General features: G+C 38.6%; 1 protein-coding gene across 6 annotated transcripts in view; it reads left to right on the forward strand.

Moving 5' to 3' along the window:
* The window catches only part of PIGN (phosphatidylinositol glycan anchor biosynthesis class N), a 111,612-nt gene extending 93,332 nt beyond the window's left edge, over positions 1 to 18,280 (forward strand). For all 6 annotated transcript variants that reach the window (XM_067698906.1, XM_067698907.1, XM_067698905.1 and 3 more), the window contains one exon: positions 17,970 to 18,280. In XM_067698906.1, the coding sequence (XP_067555007.1) occupies positions 17,970 to 18,093 (124 nt within the window). In that variant the 3' untranslated portion in view covers positions 18,094 to 18,280. The remainder of the gene's footprint in view (positions 1 to 17,969) is intronic.
* Positions 18,281 to 18,513: the final 233 nt, after the last annotated feature.

Raw genomic sequence — 18,513 nt, forward strand, 5'->3', positions numbered from 1 at the left:
ACAAGCTTTAAATGACACAACAGACCAGAGAGATTTAATTGATATTTATAAGACATTCCATCCAAAAACAGCAGATTACACTTTCTTCTCAAGTGTGCATGGAACATTCTCCAGGATACATCACATCTTGGGTCACAAATCAAGCCTTGGTAAATTTAAGAAAATTGAAATCATATCAAGCATCTTTTCTGACCACAATGCTATGAGATTAGAAATGAATTACAGGGGAAAATACGTAAAAAACACAAACACATGGAGGCTAAACAATATGTTACTAAATAACCAAGAGATCACTGAAGAAATCAGAGAGGAAATCAAAAAACACCTAGAGACAAATGACAATGAAAACATGATGATCCAAAACCAATGGGATGCAGCAAAAGCAGTTCTAAGAGGGAAGTTTATAGCTATACAAGCCTACCTCAAGAATCAAGAAAAATCTCAAATAAACAATCTAACCTTACACCTAAAGCAATTAGAGAAAGAAGAACAAAGAAAACCCAAAGTTAGCAGAAGGAAAGATATCATAAAGATCAGAGCAGAAATAAATAGAAACAAAGAAAACAGTAGCAAAGATCAATAAAACTAAAAGCTGGTTCTTTGAGAAGATAAACAAAATTGATAAACCATTAGCCAGACTCATCAAGAAAACAAGGGAGAGGACTCAAATCAATAAAATTAGAAATGAAAAAGGAGTAGTTACAACAGACATCACAGAAATACAAAGCATCCTAAGAGACTACTACAAGCAACTCTATGACAATAAAATGGACAACCTGGAAGAAATGGACAATTCTTTAGAAAGGTATACCTTCCAAGACTGAACCAGGAAGAAATAGAAAATATGAACAGACCATTCACAAGTAATGAAATTGAAACTGTGATTAAAAATCTTTCAAAAACAAAAGTCCAGGACCAGATGGCTTCACAGGTGAATTCTATCAAACATTTAGAGAAGAGCTAACACCCATCCTTCTCAAACTCTTCCAAAAAATTGCGGAGGAAGGAACATTCCCTATCTCACTCTATGAGGCCATCATCACCCTGATACCAAAACCAGACAAAGGTACTACAAAAAAAGAAAATTACAGACCAATATCACTGATGAATATAGATGCAGAAATCCTCAACAAAACACTAGCAAACAGAATCCAACAACACATTAAAAGGATCATACACCATGATCAAGTGGGATTAATCCCAGGGATGCAAGGATTCTTCAATATACGCAAATCAATCAATGTGATTCACCATATTAACAAATTGAAGAAGAAAAACCATATGATCATCTCAATAGATGCAGAAAAAGCTTTTGGCAAAATTCAACACCCATTTATGATAAAAACTCTTCAGAAAGTGGGCATAGAGGGAACCTACCTCAACATAATAAAGGCCATATACGACAAACCCATAGCAAACATCACTCTCAGTGCTGAAAAACTGAAAGCATTTCCTCTAAGATCAGGAGCAAGACAAGGATGTCTACTCTCACCACTATTATTCAACATAGTTTTGGAAGTCCTAGCCATGGCAATCAGAGAAGAAGAAGAAATTAAAGGAATACAAATTGGAAAAGAAGAAATAAAAGTGTCACTGTTGGCAGATGACATGATACTATACATGGAGAATCCTAAAGATGCCACCAGAAAACTACTAGAGCTAATCAATGAATTTGGTAAAGATGCAGGATACAAAATTAATGCACAGAAATCTCTTGCATTCCTATACACTAATGATGAAAAATGTGAAAGAGAAATTAAGGAAACACTCCCATTTACATTGCAATGAAAAGAATAAAATACCTAGGAATAAATCTACCTAGGGAGACAAAAGACCTGTATGCAGAAAACTATAAGACACTGATGAAAGAAATTAAAGATGATACCAACAGATGGAAAGATATACCATGTTCTTGGATTGGAAGAATCAATATTGTGAAAATGACTCTACTACCCAAAGCAATCTACAGATTCAATGCAATCCCTATCAAATTACCAAAGGCAGTTTTTATGGAACTAGAACAAAAAATCTTAAAATTTGTATGGAAACACAAAAGACCCCAAATAGCCGGAGCAGTCTTGAGGGAAAAAAAGGAGCTGGAGGAATCAGTCTCCCTCACTTCAGACTATACTGCAGAGCTACAGTAATCAAGACAATATAGTACTGTCACAAAAACATAGATCAATGGGACAATGGGACAAGATAGAAAGCCCAGAGATAAACCCACGCACCTATGGTCAACTAATCTATGACAAAGGAGGCAAGAATATACAATGGAGAATAGACAGCCTCTTCAATAAGTGGTGCTGGGAAAACTGGAGAGCTACATGTTTAAGAATGAAATTAGAATGCTCCCTAACACCATACACAAAAATAAACTCAAAATGGATTAGAGACCTAAATGTAAGACCGGACACTATAAAACTCTTAGAGGAAAACATAGGAAGAACACTCTTTGATATAAATCACAGCAAGATCTTTTTTGATCCACCTCCTAGAGTAATGGAAATAAAAACAAAAATAAACAAATGGGACCTAATGAAACTTCAAAGCTTTTGCACAGAAAAGGAAACCATAAACAAGACGAAAAGACAACCCTCAGAATGGGAGAAAATATTTGCAAATGAATCAACGGACAAAGGATTAATCTCCAAAATATATAAACAGCTCATGCAGCTCAATATTAAAAAAACAAACAACCCAATCCAAAAATGGGCAGAAGATCTGAATAGACATTTCTCCAAAGAAGACATACAGATGGCCAAGAAGCACATGAAAATCTGCTCAACATCACTAATTATTAGAGAAATGCAAATCAAAACTACAATGAGGTATCTCCTCACACCAGTTAGAAATGGCGTCATCAGAAAATCTACAAACAACAAATGCTGGAGAGGGTGTGGAGAAAAGGGAACCCTCTTGCATTGTTGCTGGAAATGTAAATTGATACAGCCACTATGGAGAACAGTATGGAGGTTCCTTAAAAACTAAAAATAGAATTACCATATGATCCAGCAATCCCACTACTGGGCATATACCCAGAGATAACCATAATTCAAAAAGACACATGCACCCCAATGTTCATTGCAGCTCTATTTACAATAGCCAGGTCATGGAAGCAACCTAAATGCCCATCAACAGACAAATAGATAAAGAAGATGTGGTACATATATACAATGGAATATTACTCAGCCGTAAAAAGGAATGAAATTGGGTCATTTGTTGAGACGTGGATGGATCTAGAGACTGTCATACAGAGTGAAGTAAATCAGAAAGAGAAAAACAAATGTCGTATATTAATGCATATTTGTGGAACCTAGAAAAATAGGACAGATGAACCTGTTTGCAGGGCAGAAATTGAGACACAGATGTAGAGAACAAACTTATGGACACCAAGGGGGGAAAGTGGTGGGGGAGTGGCAGTGGTGGTGTGATGAACTGGGAGATTGGGATTGACATGTATACACTGATGTGTATAAAATTGATGACTATTAAAAAATAGAAATAAAAATGAGGAAGAGGAAGAGAAACAGGGAATAAGTATATTGTTAATATACTGAAATAAGAACAACAAAAAAAAGGTTCCAATTAAAAAAAAAATTAAAGGGAAAGTCATAAATGAAATGGGAGGTCAGGAAGTAGAGTTTTAAGTCCAGACCACTCTTTCAAGCTTAATTGGAAAGGGAAGGAGAAATAGGGCAGTTATCACATGGGAATACCCTCACACCTCCTTTTGAGATTTTGTTATCATTTTGTTTCAGCCATGAGTGATGTGAGGAATGATATTATAGTTGGAAGGCATGAATGTCCCTAGATCTGGTTACCCTGTGTCAAAACTGGGGTCCAGCATTGGGGCTCAAATGTAGTAAGCCCATTCACAGAGTAGAGTAGTGACCCATCCCCGCAAGGTCAGAGCAAGGCGTTGCAACACAGAATCTCGTACCCAGCAGTTGTTTATTTGAGACATGGGCCCGGAGAGGCGTGATACAGGCAGTTCAGAGACCAGGGAATCCGTTTATATTTGTCAAAAGGCAAAACAAGACAGAAGCTCAAACTTGAGTTTGAGCTCAGGATGCCAAAGGCTTGCCCCGGTCACAGCTGTAGCACTAATAACCAACACTGGTATTGTGCCACCATGTTTACAGTATCTTCCAGCACATTATTTCATGTGATCTTTATCATAGCACTGTGAAGTACACATTATTTTCCACCACAGATATATTTACTGCCTCATTTTACAGTTGAGGATCCCGTGGCCCTAAGGAGAGTGCGACTTGCTCATGCCACAGGGCCTGTAAATGGCTGAGCAGGTCAGGGAGGCAGCACTTGGGCACCAGAGCTGTGTATTCCCACTGCCCTTAAGTGCCTCTACTTAGAATTCCCCAGAGTCTTTGTTTTGTAATTCTAATAACCTCTTTTTGAAAAGTGGCTCTGTGTCTAATCCCATGTTTGTGATTGTTGCAAAGGAACCATTCACTGCAAAGTTTTGAATAATATAAATCTAGGATTTACAGGAGAAAGAAATATTGATTAGGAGGGAATGAGCCAAGAGTAAGGGCATCTTAGGTCAGAAAAGTCCTTTTTTGTGCCAGAGGCCTTTGTTGAGTGTACAGAGCAGAGTTGTGTCCTCAAAGAGAAAATACTGAGAAGCAGGGAATGAGGCCGGTGGCAGCTTTCTGCTAGGGGAAGGCCGTCACGGGGCGTGCAGGCTGCCGACAGGCACCACAGACCCAAGCACACACTGCCAAACTGCACGGCTGGCAAAGTGGCATCTTATTTATGTCAGAAGATGGCAACAGATAGTCTCATACTGGTGGTTGAGAGAAAAACCTTGTGACATAAAGAAGACTCTTCCTAGGAGAGTTAAAAGATACGGTTAAAGAAACGCTGCAGTACTGTGATGCTTATGAAATTCTGAGGCTTTGTGTGTGCCCTAGAAGGACTTTTGCTAGGGCTACAGAGAGTCAAGGGCAAATTCAAGGACATAGTGATGAATCAAGATACCCATGAGCAAGGACCTGATCAGAAATTTTCGTTAGCTGCGTCACCTTTGCTGACCTTGGTTACCTTATACTCAGGACTCCAGTAGAGGAGATTTCTTTTCAGCATTGGATCCCAGAATTCAGGACCTTTTCCCCCACTTACTGACTTACTTAGTCTTTCATGCTTTCACTCAACAAGTACCTATTGAGCAACAACTCTAAGCCTGTCTTTCTCATTACATTGTGCCCTCTTGTTCACATCCATCTCTTGTCAGTTCTTCACGGATCCCATTCCATTCAGCACTGTTGGCCCTGTTCCCTTTCTGTCATCTTCAGTCTTTCATCGAAAACTTAATTAGCAGAACGTTCCCCTCAACACCAACCCCTCAAATTACCTTTTCTTTGCTTCCTCTCTAGTAATATACTCTTTCATCAAAAAGAAAAAAAGAAGGAAGAAAAAGAGAAAGGGAGCCGTGGGGAGGAGGCAGGGGAAAAGAGAGGGAGGGAAAGAGAGAGAAAGAGAAAGAATATCCTTTTTAGCATTTCATTTTCCACCTTCTGGCATCAACATCAGCCCTTGATCCACTCCTGAAGTCCTGTATCCTTCTTTGTCCACAAATTATTTTCTCTCTTTCCCAGTCTTTCATGTTGCTTGTTTAAAGATAGTCACTGTTTTTCTCTGGAAAATTCTGCAATGTCTTTCTTTAGAAATGTTAAACTGTTTTAAGGAATTTAATGCAATCATGTTTATCTCTCCTCCTTTCTGGGATCGCTAGAAGTTTCCAGAAACCTTTTGGAGGATTAGATTGTTTTGCCACAGAAAAAAACTTATACCCAAATCTGGGGAAAAGCCAGATTAAATTAAGCAGCAAATGAGTAAAGTTAAGGATTATTGAGAAAGGTATTAAATTGATATAATAATTAGTATTAAAATGTCATTTATTGCACACAGTGTATTAGGAGTTTTACATAGGTTATTTCGTTAGTTTTAATGACAATGATGTGAAGAAAATATAATTATTTCTACTTTACAGCAGAGGAAACTGGCTCTGAAAGACTTAATAACATGCAATACGTAGGTTTCAGTTTTTTGCATTGTATGTACATTTAATATATAGATCATTTCTTCAGGAAAAAGTATATAGTGAGCATTCACCATCCATGAAGCATCCCCAGGTGTTACCAAGGGCCCAAAGATGAATGGGATTGCCTCCTCAAAACTTGGTGATGCCCCACTGCTAGAGATAGATAACTCCTGCATCAGAGTTTTTCGTGGGGAATTCACGAAAAGGGGGAAGTTCTACTGTATAACTTATAAGGAATATTCCAGCCCTGGAAGGATATGACTCTGACACATGGCCCCTGCATTCAGGGTTGTAAGACAGAATAACTGTAATATGAGGCAGCATGTGCTTAAGCGTTATGTGAATACCGAATGGAGGCCGCTTCAATTCCGACTTCAATGACTGAGAAAACATTGCTCAAGGTCAGCATTTGAGCTGGGCCTTGAATGAAGGGTATAATTTCAGTTAGGGGACTTAGAGTATTTTCGGCGGACAGAATGGATATGAGCAAAGCATAGAGGTGAAAAAGCCCAATGCCTACTCATCTGGAGTGTGATAAATAAGCTGAATTTCAGAAACCTTAGGTTTTGGATAAACAAATTTCCAGAAAATAGCCTTTGGGAACCTTAACTTGGAGAACCTTGAATACAAAACTACAGTGTGCATTCTGTTGGCATATAAGTGAGCAGCCATGTACTTTGGTTCTACTGGAGCTTTAATATTTTAGATGTTATTTCCACAAGTGAATTATTGCCTAGGAGTTAGGAATCTTGACTGCCTTTTTTATACAAGTTCATTCCGTGGAGTGACAGGTGGGGTAGAATGTGCCTGGAAATGGAGGAACTAACTAAACCAGCACCATCAGGGTGATTAAGCATTATCCTTAAGTGCTCCTGGCATAACCTTAACGGTCAGGCTTCAATTCTCTTTTGATCCCTGAAGTTATTCTGTGCTTCCAGGCATAATTTTTTCCTGCTTCCTTCAAGGTCTGTCCCCCCAGACTTCAGTGATGTTACAGGGCCCGTTACCATGTCATAGTACTTTGCACTAAATCCAAATTGCCAACTTTGACAGTCTTTTTCCTTGATAATGTTTTTCTTTTCTTTAAAAAAATTATCGTAATATATACATTACAAAAAAACCACGTTAACCATTTTAAAGTGTACAGCTCAGTTTTATTAAATATATTCACATTGCTGTACAACTAATCTCCAGAACTTTTTCATCTTGCATCACTGAATCTCTGTACCCATTAAACAGCAGCTCCCTATTTTCCCTTCCCCTCAGCCCCTGGAATCCACTTTTCTACTTCCTGTCTCTATGAGTTTGGCTACTCTAGGTACCTCGTATAGGTGGAATCACACAATATTTGTCCTTTCATATCTGGCTAATTTCACTTAGGGTAATGTCCTGAAGGTTCATCCATGTTGTAGCATGTATCAGAATTTCCTTCCTTTTGAAGGCTGAATAATATTCCATTGTATGTATATATCACGTTTGTCTATCCATTCATCCATCAGTGGGCACATAGGTTGCTCCCACCTTTGGCTATTGTGAATAATGCTACTATAACATGGGTGTTCATTATCCATTCAAGTCCCTGCTGTCAGTTCTTTGAGATACACACCCAGAAATGAGATTGCTGGATCATATGGTAGTTCTGTTTTTAATCTTTTGAGGAATTGCCTTAATGTGTTCCATAGCAGTTGTGCCATTTTATTCCTACCAGTAGTGCAGAAGACGAATTTCTCCACATTCTCACCAATCCTTGTTTTCTTTTCTTTTTTTGATAGTAGCCACCCTGATGGGTGTGAAGTATATCTCATTGTAGTTTTGACTTGCATTTCCCTAATGGTTCGTGATGTTGAGCATTTTTCATGTGCTTGTTGGCTATTTGTATGTCTTCTTTGGCAAAATATCTGGTCAAGTCCTTTGCCCATTTTTCATTTGAGTTATTTGGTTTTTTATTGTTGAGTGTTGAGTCCTCATGGCTTTCCTTCATCTACCTGCCTCCTAACCTCCTTGCCTGTTCTTCCCATGGAACCAGGGTCAGATTGGGCTGTCCTGGACATTAACCCCTTATCAGATATATGATTTGCAAATATTTTCTCCCATTCTGTAGTTTGCTTTTTCACTCTGTTGATTATGTCCTTTGCACAGAAGTTTTAAATTTTGATATAGTCCAGTTTATCTATCTTTATTTTTGTTACTAAAAGAGGCTTTGACCCATTGCAAAACTTGAATTTAGTATCTAGTGTGATGTTCTTCTTGGCACGTGTGTGGTACCTCCAGGCCTCTTCCTTGCATTCCTTTACACAACCATCATGGGAAATAAAGTGTTCATCAGAGCACAAAATAATAGCAAAAAAGAGACTGCAGAGGCATAAAACAAACAATGAGTGTCATTCAAACCAAGGGAAACAGAATGGTGCATTAGCACTTGTAGGCTGTGAATGCATTAATGACCCCTCCCTCAGCAGCACTAGCCATGAGAAAAGGACATTAACCCCGTGGTTCAGTACTGTACTTCATTTATATTACATATTAAAATAGTATATAATTAATTAATGCTATACAGGGTAAAAACTGTGCTGTAGAAATATTTTGTGGTAATAGTATTTTTTTATAAAGGGAGCTGCCCTACACATACAGGGATCATATGTCCAGGTTTACCTGGAGCAGTCCTGGTTTATGCCTTTTGTCCCGGTGTAATCTTCACATCCTCATCTATACAACATTAAAAATCCAAAGTGGATGGGAAGAGAATAAAGGCGTAGCCAGTTAATAAGTTATGTTAAACCTCAGTTTATCTCAGTCTTAATGCTTCATCATCACGAGTCTAACTCCCATAGGTAAAATGGGATGCTTGCTCTGAGAGACTTCAGATTTCAGAGCTCAGTTCTGTTCCTCAGGCTGAGAACATTGAACTATCCTACATAAATTACCCACATCCTCTCCCGGTCATTCCTGCTGAAATATCTCTTTGCTCTGCTCTGTTTGTCTTCTTTGTCTTTTATTGTATTGTACAAAAGATGCCTACTTAAGAAAGGAAGATGATGGGGAGCGGGGAGGTGGAAGAGGTTGGGGTGCAGAGACAAAATGAAATCTGAGTTAGTGGAATTAAGCTTTCTAAGTGGAATTGCCCCAGTTGATGCTGCAAGGTGAGGTTTTCGTTGCTGCTGCTGCTCTTGTTGGTGAGTTAGAATTCTAAAATCTTTCCTTTGCATCCTGTATAGCAGTAATGGCATATAGTACCGCAGTGAACCATGTGATACAGGTCTAATGCGCAGAAGTGGTTCATGCATCTTCATAAGCATCTGATTGATTGCCAGGAAAAGGCTTGGATAGTGGGGGAAAATACACTTCAAGATCCAAAACTAAAGCACCATATAATAAGGTTCACCTTTCGAAACTTCATTATTCTACTTTTTCCTGCATTTTATTTGTGAGAATGTTGCTTTTAAGTTTTGGCTTTCTAATTATTCCTATGTGGATATACATTTGAAAAGCTGAGCAGTTCCTTGTCATGTTGCAGATATTATTAAACTTACTGTCATAATTTCCTTAATGGGAACCAGGGTTATTTGAATTGTGCTCCTGCAGTGGTTTCCCTTTGTGACAAATTTTATTTCCAAACTCCTTTGTATTAGTAATACAGTTAATAACTTCAGCCATTCCATGCTTATTATTCACAGGAATGGAATGTTGTCCTTTTGTCCTTTTTATTGCTTTATAAATTTTATTGCTTTATAAATACATAAATGGTGAGAACCTGTCCTAGAATTTCAGAGAGGACTAGGGGCTAATGACCCCCATGAATGCAGTCTGACATGTATCTGTAATGTATGTAGTGCCGTCGTGGGGACTACAGTGGGTTTTCAAAATAGGTTGGAGAGATTCCTCAGCTATGAGTTTCAGGTTAATAAATAAGAGTGTCTTTAAAAATAAAGATTGCATTGCTAGGGCATAAGACAGGATATCTGTTTGTAAGTGTAGTCCAATATGTTCAAAATGCATCTTTGGAGCAGATTTTACCAGACTTTAATGGAAACTGTTAAAGGAATATACTCCAGTCAGTATGATCACCTGAAACCGTGGGTGTAATTTCAGTGGTTTTCTGGAGAACCTTGTGGCATCAGGTGTTTTTCTCAACAGCCATGTGAAAAATATCCTACCCAGGCCATGAAACTGGGCTGGGCCGACAGAGCTATAATTTAGCATTTTCTTCTTTTGATCTTTTACACAGTTTCTTCATTTATAGCAGGCCATAAACTTTACAGAGTATTGCCTTTTATATTCCATACTGAGAGAAGTGCATTTTTTAAACTAGAGAAAAAATTCCTTTGAGGGAATTTTCATAACTATAAAAAAATTAGATTTAAATTTATGTTCTGAATGTGTTTGATATGAGGTGAATAGTCATCATTGTCAGTTTGAACTTTAGTTTGATAGTGGTATTCATTTGGACTTTGTTTCCTACATGCACTATTGTTATACATTATTAAAATATAAATGACAACTAAAGTATCACTTCTATCTTTAGATATAGTGAAAACTTAAAATTAAGTCCAGTAATATTTTACTATCCTCCTAAATGTAATTAATAAGTGCCATAAAATATCTTTACACTTGACAATGAATACTAAGCTTTATTAAAATCAGTGATTCTCAACCTGTTGCTTCCCCAGTACATCTGACAGATAGGACCTGCTTCTATTGCCCATTATCCTAATTGAGAAGTATAATCAACCTTTTATCACCCATTGTACACATTGAACAGGCCTGCCTGGTGATTCTGTATGCCCCTCCACACACAGACCCTGTCCCTCTACCATCTCATATGTATACCTTTAGAATTACTGATTTAAATGCTGTCAAAATAGTCAAGGGAAGAGAGTGGGAACAGCAGAACTCATTGCAAGTAGAAATTTGATGTTCCTTTAACTCTGCTATGCTATGATGACACCAAGACTTGATTGATGGAAAATATAACAAACTGAATGCCTTAGACTCAGTGGCACGAAGATGATGAGCTTCACAACTGTTCCCTGCCAACGATGTTAGCTTAAATGAGCCAAGAGTCCATGATTTCAGGCCACTTCAGGCCAAGGAGATAGGTGATCTGTGGAATACCTTTTATAAATAGACTGTCACTAAATTTGAGGATGGGTCACCTACTTTCTGGTTTTACAAAACTACTTTGTTAAGAGATCAAGTCATATTTAATATTTTAAAGTTTTAAAAAACACCTAAAATTGATAGTAAAATTTAATGGAAAAAACATCTGCTAGAATATAATCTCTTCTTTTTTTTTTTTACAGCTTTATTGAGGTATAATTTATATATCATAAAATTCATCCATTTTAAGGTTTTAAATGATTTAAATCACTTCCGTGATTTTTCAGCAGATTTATGGAGTTGTGCAACCATCACCATAATCTAGTTTTTGAATATTTCCATCACTCAAAAAATTCTCCCGTGCCTAATTCAGTTCTATGCAATTCCCATACCTGGTCCCAGGAAACCACTACTCTGCTTTCTGTCTCTACAGATTTGCCTATTCCCTGGACATTTCAATAAATGGAATCATACGATATGTAGTCTTTCACATCTGTCTTCTTCCAGTTAGTGTGATGTTTTTGGCATTCCTTTATATTGTAGCATAGATCAGTACTTTGTTCCCTTTCATTGCTGAATAGTGTTCCATTGTATGGATAGGCCACATTCTGTGTATTCGTTCTATAGTGTAACCTTTTACAGTCCTCACGGCTTTCCTTCATCTACCTGCCTCCTAACCTCCTTGCCTGGTCTTCCCATGGAACCAGGGTCAGATTGGGCTGTCCTGGATTTGATCCTTGAGGCTGGAGACTGGGCAGTTTGCACTCCGTCCCTCCTCTCACCTCTGACTCCGAACTCCAGTCCCTGGGTTGGGGAGTGAACCTTCTTATAACATGAAGAATTGTGACCATTATATCCAGCTTATTGGGTTGAGGATTTTTATCTCAGGAACCATTGCAGATTTTGAAATGTCCTGTGAGGAACAGAAATGGGAGAGAGTTGAAGATTTCTGTGATAATTATGAGCTTGGCCAAGAGTTCTATGTCATAATTTATAAACATCACATAGATAGAAATGTATCACAAGCTCATTGTAGAAAATACAGAAAGCATGTAGAAAAAGTAAGAAGTCACACATAATTCAATGTCTCAGAGTTAACCTCTGTCCAACAGGTTGATGTATCTCCTTTTAGACTTAATTTATATGTAAACATATACAGGGTTTTTTTTTTTTAAGTTGGCTTTCTATGATAACCATTTCCTGATGTCATTACTTTTGAAAACATGAAGGTTATTGTGACGAGAAAGGTGTGAGGAGAAACATGGTAGGGAGAGAGTTCAGAAAGACAGTTGATGTCACTTATGGCTTTGAAGGTCATTGTAAGGAATTAGGAATTTATTCCAAGTATAAGGCAAAGCATTAGACTCTTGAGCAGGGAAGTATTTGATACGCTTTACATTTGGAAACAACTCTTTGGCCAATACAGAGAACATACTCAGGGATTGAGAGAGGGAAGAGGAAGATTGGTTAATAGGCTCTTGCAGTATTCTAAACTAGAGATATGACAGCTTCGACTAGGGCAGTGATTCAAAATGGTAACAAGAGGCTAGATTTACAAAGTATTCTGAAAGAGAGGTGAGTGGAAGTTGTTAATGGACTGGATGTGCTAGGAGAAGAAAAGGTGAGAATCAAGGGTGACTCCTAGGTTTTTTATCTTGAGTAACTAAGTGAATGAACAGTAAAGCCATTTCCCAAGATGGAGAAGCCCCTCAGAAAAGTGAGGTTGATGAAGGAAGATTTGGGAAATTAAGAGCTGGGTTTTACATATCAAATTTAAAATGCCTTAAATTAGGATGGTGCCAGAGGAAGTCATGGGATCTTGGGAGAGTTTTTCTTTTATTTTTAGGATGAGAGAAATTACACATCTCCGTGGTGACAGCTTTGCTCGCTTTAGAGAAGGGGAAAATGTCGCTATGAGAGAGGGGGGGGATCACTGCAAAAGTAAAGTCCTTTTGTAGGAGAGTTGAAACAGGATCCAAAATAGAAGTGGAGGGGTTTGTTTTAGACAGGATCAGGTGCAGGAGGAAATATAGACAGATATGGGTGTTTTAGTAGGTTTGGGGCAAGAAGAGAAGTTCTCTCTTAGCTCTCAGTAAAGTTTTCTCAAATAAGCAAAGTCATCTCCTGAGAGGGGAGGAAGGTGATAGAACTTTGAGGAGAGAAGAAAGGACATTAAATGGTTTGATTTGGAGACAGAAAAATAATTCACAGGTGTGCAGTCAGAATTGAGGCATTCATGAGAACCAAATCTCATCTGTGCCCATAAAATTAAAGTGAGCCTAGCCAGAACAGTCATGAGTTTTTTGTGATGGTTCCTTTATCTTTAGTGTACGGTGCTTTCTGTTCCCTTCCCTGGTTCTGATTATTGATTCTAATGCCAGAATTACACTTATCTTTATGTTTTAATATCTCCTAGGGCTAGTTTTACTTCATTTTGGGAGAGACTCTTTGTTTCTTTAAATATTTTGGGATTTTGTCTTTTATCATTTAATTTTGATTATATGTCTATGACTTTTATTTTAGGGGAGTCTGATTTCAGTCCAGGCTAAATCTGCCAGGGTATATAAAACAAAAGAGGATTTTCTGATTTCTTTTAATTACAAATTACCATTTTTAATAATTTAACAAATATTGAAGGGCCCACAAGGCCTTGAATTGGACCTTAAAGATGAAATGGGGAGAGAAACAGGGACCATGGTCCCTGCCTCCAGGGACCTGACAGCCTAGGGCAGAGGTCAGCAATCTCTGACCCTTTAGTGCAAGCCAGCCCACCTGCTGTTTTTGTGTTGTCTGCAAGCTGCCAGTTGTTTTCAATTAAACATTTTGAGATAATTATGGGTTCACATGAGATTGTAAGAAATAATACAGAAATCCTGTACTCCCTTTACCCAGTTACCCCCAAGGGTAACTTCATGCAACAAAGCTATAGAACAACCAGGATATTGATGTTCATATTGTCAAGATACAGAACAGCTTCTATCAACACAGGATCCTTCGTGTTGCCCTTTTATTGGCAAAACCAGTTCCTTCCTGCTTCCATTCCTCCTTAACCCCTAGCAACCATTAATCTTTTTTTCATTTCTGTAGTTTTGTTATTTCATGAATGTGACATATGTGGAATTATACAGTATGTAACATTATGGGATTCGCTTTCTTTGCTCAGCATAATTCTCCGGTGATTCATCCAGGTTGTTGTGTGTTTCAGTAGTTCATTCCTTCTTATTTCGGAGTAGTATTCTGTAGTACGGATGTACCACAGTTTGTTTAGTCATTCACCCATTGAAGAACTTCGAGGTTATTTCCAGTTTGGGGCTATATGAATTAAGCCTCTAAGCATTCTTGTGAACATCAGTTTTTATTTCTTTGGGATAAATGTCCAGAAGTACACTTGCTGGGTCATATAGTAGTTGCACGTTTAGTTTCATAAGAAACTACCGAACTGTTTTTTGACTGACTGGAGTAGAAATCCAGGTTCCCCATTCAGCCTCCATTGATGCCCAAAGGGGTCTCCTCGTTATTACAGGGCAGGGGAAGGAATTACAGTTCCCCACTGGGCCTCCCCTGGTATTTCCGTGGTTAGGAAGGGCTGGAAGTCCTTATTGCTCCCCTACATGACCTCCACTAACATCACAGTGGGGAGGGGAATGGCCTTGTTAACTCTGGGCGGAGGTGAATGACTCTCCACTGGGCCTCGTCTGATACTACCCCAGTGAAGGGGGCCCTCATTACTGCTGGACGGGGGTGCAAGTCGAGGCTTCTCGCGTGGTCTCCACTGACACTGTCGGGCAGTGGGAATTGCTTGTCACTGCCAGGTTTGGGTGAAAGTACCAGCTTCCCTACTCAGTGTTCTCTCATGCCATGGGGGTTCAGGGTCAGGGATGGATGGGGGTTGGAGTACCTCATCAAAGCCTGGTGAGGGTGGAAGTGTAGGCTCCCCACTCGGCCTTTGCTGGAGCAGGTAGGAGCCGAACCACCCTTTTTTCTGTGGTTTCTGGCTGAAGTGGAACAGTTACTGTCTAAAAGTTTTCCATCTTTTGGGCCTGCCCCACTCCTTGTCTGTCCTTTGGCTAGAGAGTAGGCTTTTGTTATCATGTTGGGTTGTTTTGAGGGGGTTTGGGCTATGTCCATTGGCATTTCTGGTTTGTTCCATTTTGTTCCAGCAAAAAGAAAATCCAGGGAACTACCCACTGTGTCATTCCTTGGGTCCCAAGATCCTTAACCTGTGTGTATTCTATCCACTGTTCAGTCTTCTTACGTTTCTTTTATATACAATGCCCAGAGTTTTTGTTGTACTTGGCAGGAAGAATAGGGGAAAGTACACCTACTCCATCTCCAGGAAAAGGAAGATTTTCTGATTTTTTTTTTTAAAGCTTCTAGTTTTCTAACACCTCTGTGCTGTGATAAACTTGAATTGCCCCACTTTGGAAGATGTTTAAAGTAAGATCAGTCAACCAGTTACCAACTTAAGTGTGATAAAATTTCAGCATAACTCACATAATTTTGGTAACATAATCTTGTCTATTTTGGCATGAGTTGTTAAAGAGCATTCTGTTAAAATAAATATCTAGATAGTTTTATTCCCAGAAGGGCTTTGTAGAATGATAAAAATGTCTTATCATTGTTTTCATTTTTAAATAAATAATTATCAGTGATTTATTTCCTCTGTAGCTACTAAAGTTGGAAAGTAGCTTTGTAAAATCTACATAATTAAGTGGTAGATAAGAGCTATATCATATTCATTCAGGGTTAAAAAATATATACAAACACACATACACACAAACACATACACACATAAATTTAAGTAGAAGAAAATTCCAGGTCCAATATTCTATTACATTATTTTTACAGTGAAAATAAACAAACATTTCAAAACTCTTAACTTAATGTTAATATTTGGCTAGCAGTTAAAGATCTAATTTTATTGTTTTCTTTTTAGGTCAGGAGCCTACCCTAGTCCAGAACCAGATTTCTAACATAACTAGTTCTCATTCTTATTTTTTAATTAGCCAACTCTTCTATATCAAATTTACTTTACAAGATGAACCAGTGAACCTAGAGAAAGATTCTAAATAGGAATCAGTGCCTTTCCAAAGGAAATCCTATCAAACCATAAAGCTTTACAATTGGAGGTTCTTACTTAAAAGCTTATAACAATACCATAAATAAATAAATAAATAAATAAAAGCTGCATAGAGTAGAGGCCCTTCTTTCCTGGCCTTGAGGGGCCTTGCCTATGGAGCAGTTACCTGACAGCACAGTGAAGCTTTGCCTAGGTTGGCCTAGGGCCAGCAGTTTGACATTTTGGGGGGCTGCCCACCTACTGGACTGGAGTTATTGAGAAGGTGGGAGGGAGGCCTGCAGGCCGCTGTTCCCTTTCCCCTTAGTCTCCATGTCCCTCTCTGTGATCCGCCTGTTTTACATGCACCCAAAAGGCACCTTCCCAGATGCCCTAAGACAAGTTCCCTGGGGCTTGCCCTGGGGGCCATTCTTGGGAAGGGGCTTCTTTAACCCACACCAGGACTTCTGTTTGCTGGGGGTAGAGGAGAGGAAAGGGGAGAAAATATGACCTCCCTTCATCAAACCAGCTTGGTTACAGGCCTGCGGAACCTTGTTTTTTCTGCAACAAGAGAAAGCCTGCGCACAGGCTTTCTGCCTGCGCACATTTTACACAAGGGTGTAAAATGTGTGAATCTCTGATGAAGTTAGACAGTTAAACACAACTCTGATAGGCATTGTGAATAAACTTGCCAATCTGCACTGAAGCTTAGCTTGGGCAATACTGTACTAGTACACTACAGGAAGCCTCTGCTTTGTTGCACATTTGTCAGATCTGTGTCCTAAATTTCTTTCCATATTTCCAAATTTATCATCAAGCCATGTACTATGTACTGTGTTTAAAAAGAAAAACTGAACATTTAATATTGCTGATAGATGGGAACTGGGATTGAGTAATTTTAAGCGTATTCTATCTTCTTCCAGAAGTCTTGGGGATAGTAGCTTTGACTCTGAGATTAATAGAGAGATGTGTCCCTTTTCTTTTGTTTAGATTCTTTGACTAAAACTTTCACTTCACTGAATTTGAGTTTGGGTAACATTTTTCTTTCTTTGTGGCTGGTACTTTTGTCAAAGTACTTCTAACTTATGTCAAAACATGGGATGGCATGGTCTAAAACATCAGAATACTTAACTTGGGGACATCATGGGGAGTCTGTGGATATTATTCAGAGTATATAAGAATTAGAGGGGGGAAATTATCTTTATTTTTCTAAAAGCTAAATTTTAAAATTCAGTTTCTAATGGTGACAAAGACACAGGCACTACTAATATCAATCAGACATTTTCATACCATTATAGTTGTTGGAGCTATCTCAAAATATTATGTTCATCACTACTTCTACAACAAATTTGTTCTTTTTAACATATTGATATCTATTTCAAAATCATTGGTATCCTCTGTAATTCTGTGTATTTTATATACACAGTTGACCCTTGAACAACATGGGTTTGAACTGCATGGATCCACTTATTTGTGGATTCTTTTCAATAGTAAATGCTGCAATACTACAAGATCCGTGGTTGGTTGAATGCGAGGCTGCCAAACCATAGATACTTAGGAACCCTGGATGCTGAGGGCCAACTATAAAGTTATAAGCTGATTTTCGACTTCTCAGAGGGTCAGCACCCCTAATCCCTGAGTTGTTCAAGGATCAACTGTACATTTAGAAACGTTAGTTAGAGGAATCTTATGCTTTTCCTCTTATGTGTTCTCTCTGCCTGTAACATGTTTCTTTTTCTCCTTCTGTAGCATCAGCCACTACGTGATTGTCATGTCCATGACCATCTTTCTGGTGTTTCTCAATGGCCTGGCACAGATGCTCACAACAAAGAAACTCAAACTGTGTGGCAGACCCAAAAGCCACCTCACGTGATGTTGCCAAAGCCATCATTCAGCATCCAGATCCTGGTTCTCATTCTCCTTGTCAACTAAAATCTTATCAAGGATTCATAAAGGAGATGGATATTAATGTATAACATACTCTGCTCATCTAAAGGAAATTATACGTGGAATTCTGAATTTATGGGTTATCTGGAATAAAGGAGCTTCCATTTTCTTTAGGTTTTGCATGAAGTCATGGTTACATCTGTGGAAAAGCAGAGTAAAGCATTCTACATTTTCATTTTTTCCTTTAGTTGGCAACTCCTCTCACTGATGTTTCAGAGCACCTGTAACAGTCTCTGGTCCCCAGCTGTACAGCTTCCTGTATTATATGCAGAGGAGAATGTGCTCCTGAGGGGGCAGTACTGATCACATCCAAAATCAATGCACTGGCTGAACACGAAGTAAATCA

The sequence above is a fragment of the Pseudorca crassidens genome, chromosome 12, assembly GCF_039906515.1.
Source record: "Pseudorca crassidens isolate mPseCra1 chromosome 12, mPseCra1.hap1, whole genome shotgun sequence".
Taxonomy (NCBI): Eukaryota; Metazoa; Chordata; class Mammalia; order Artiodactyla; family Delphinidae; genus Pseudorca; species Pseudorca crassidens.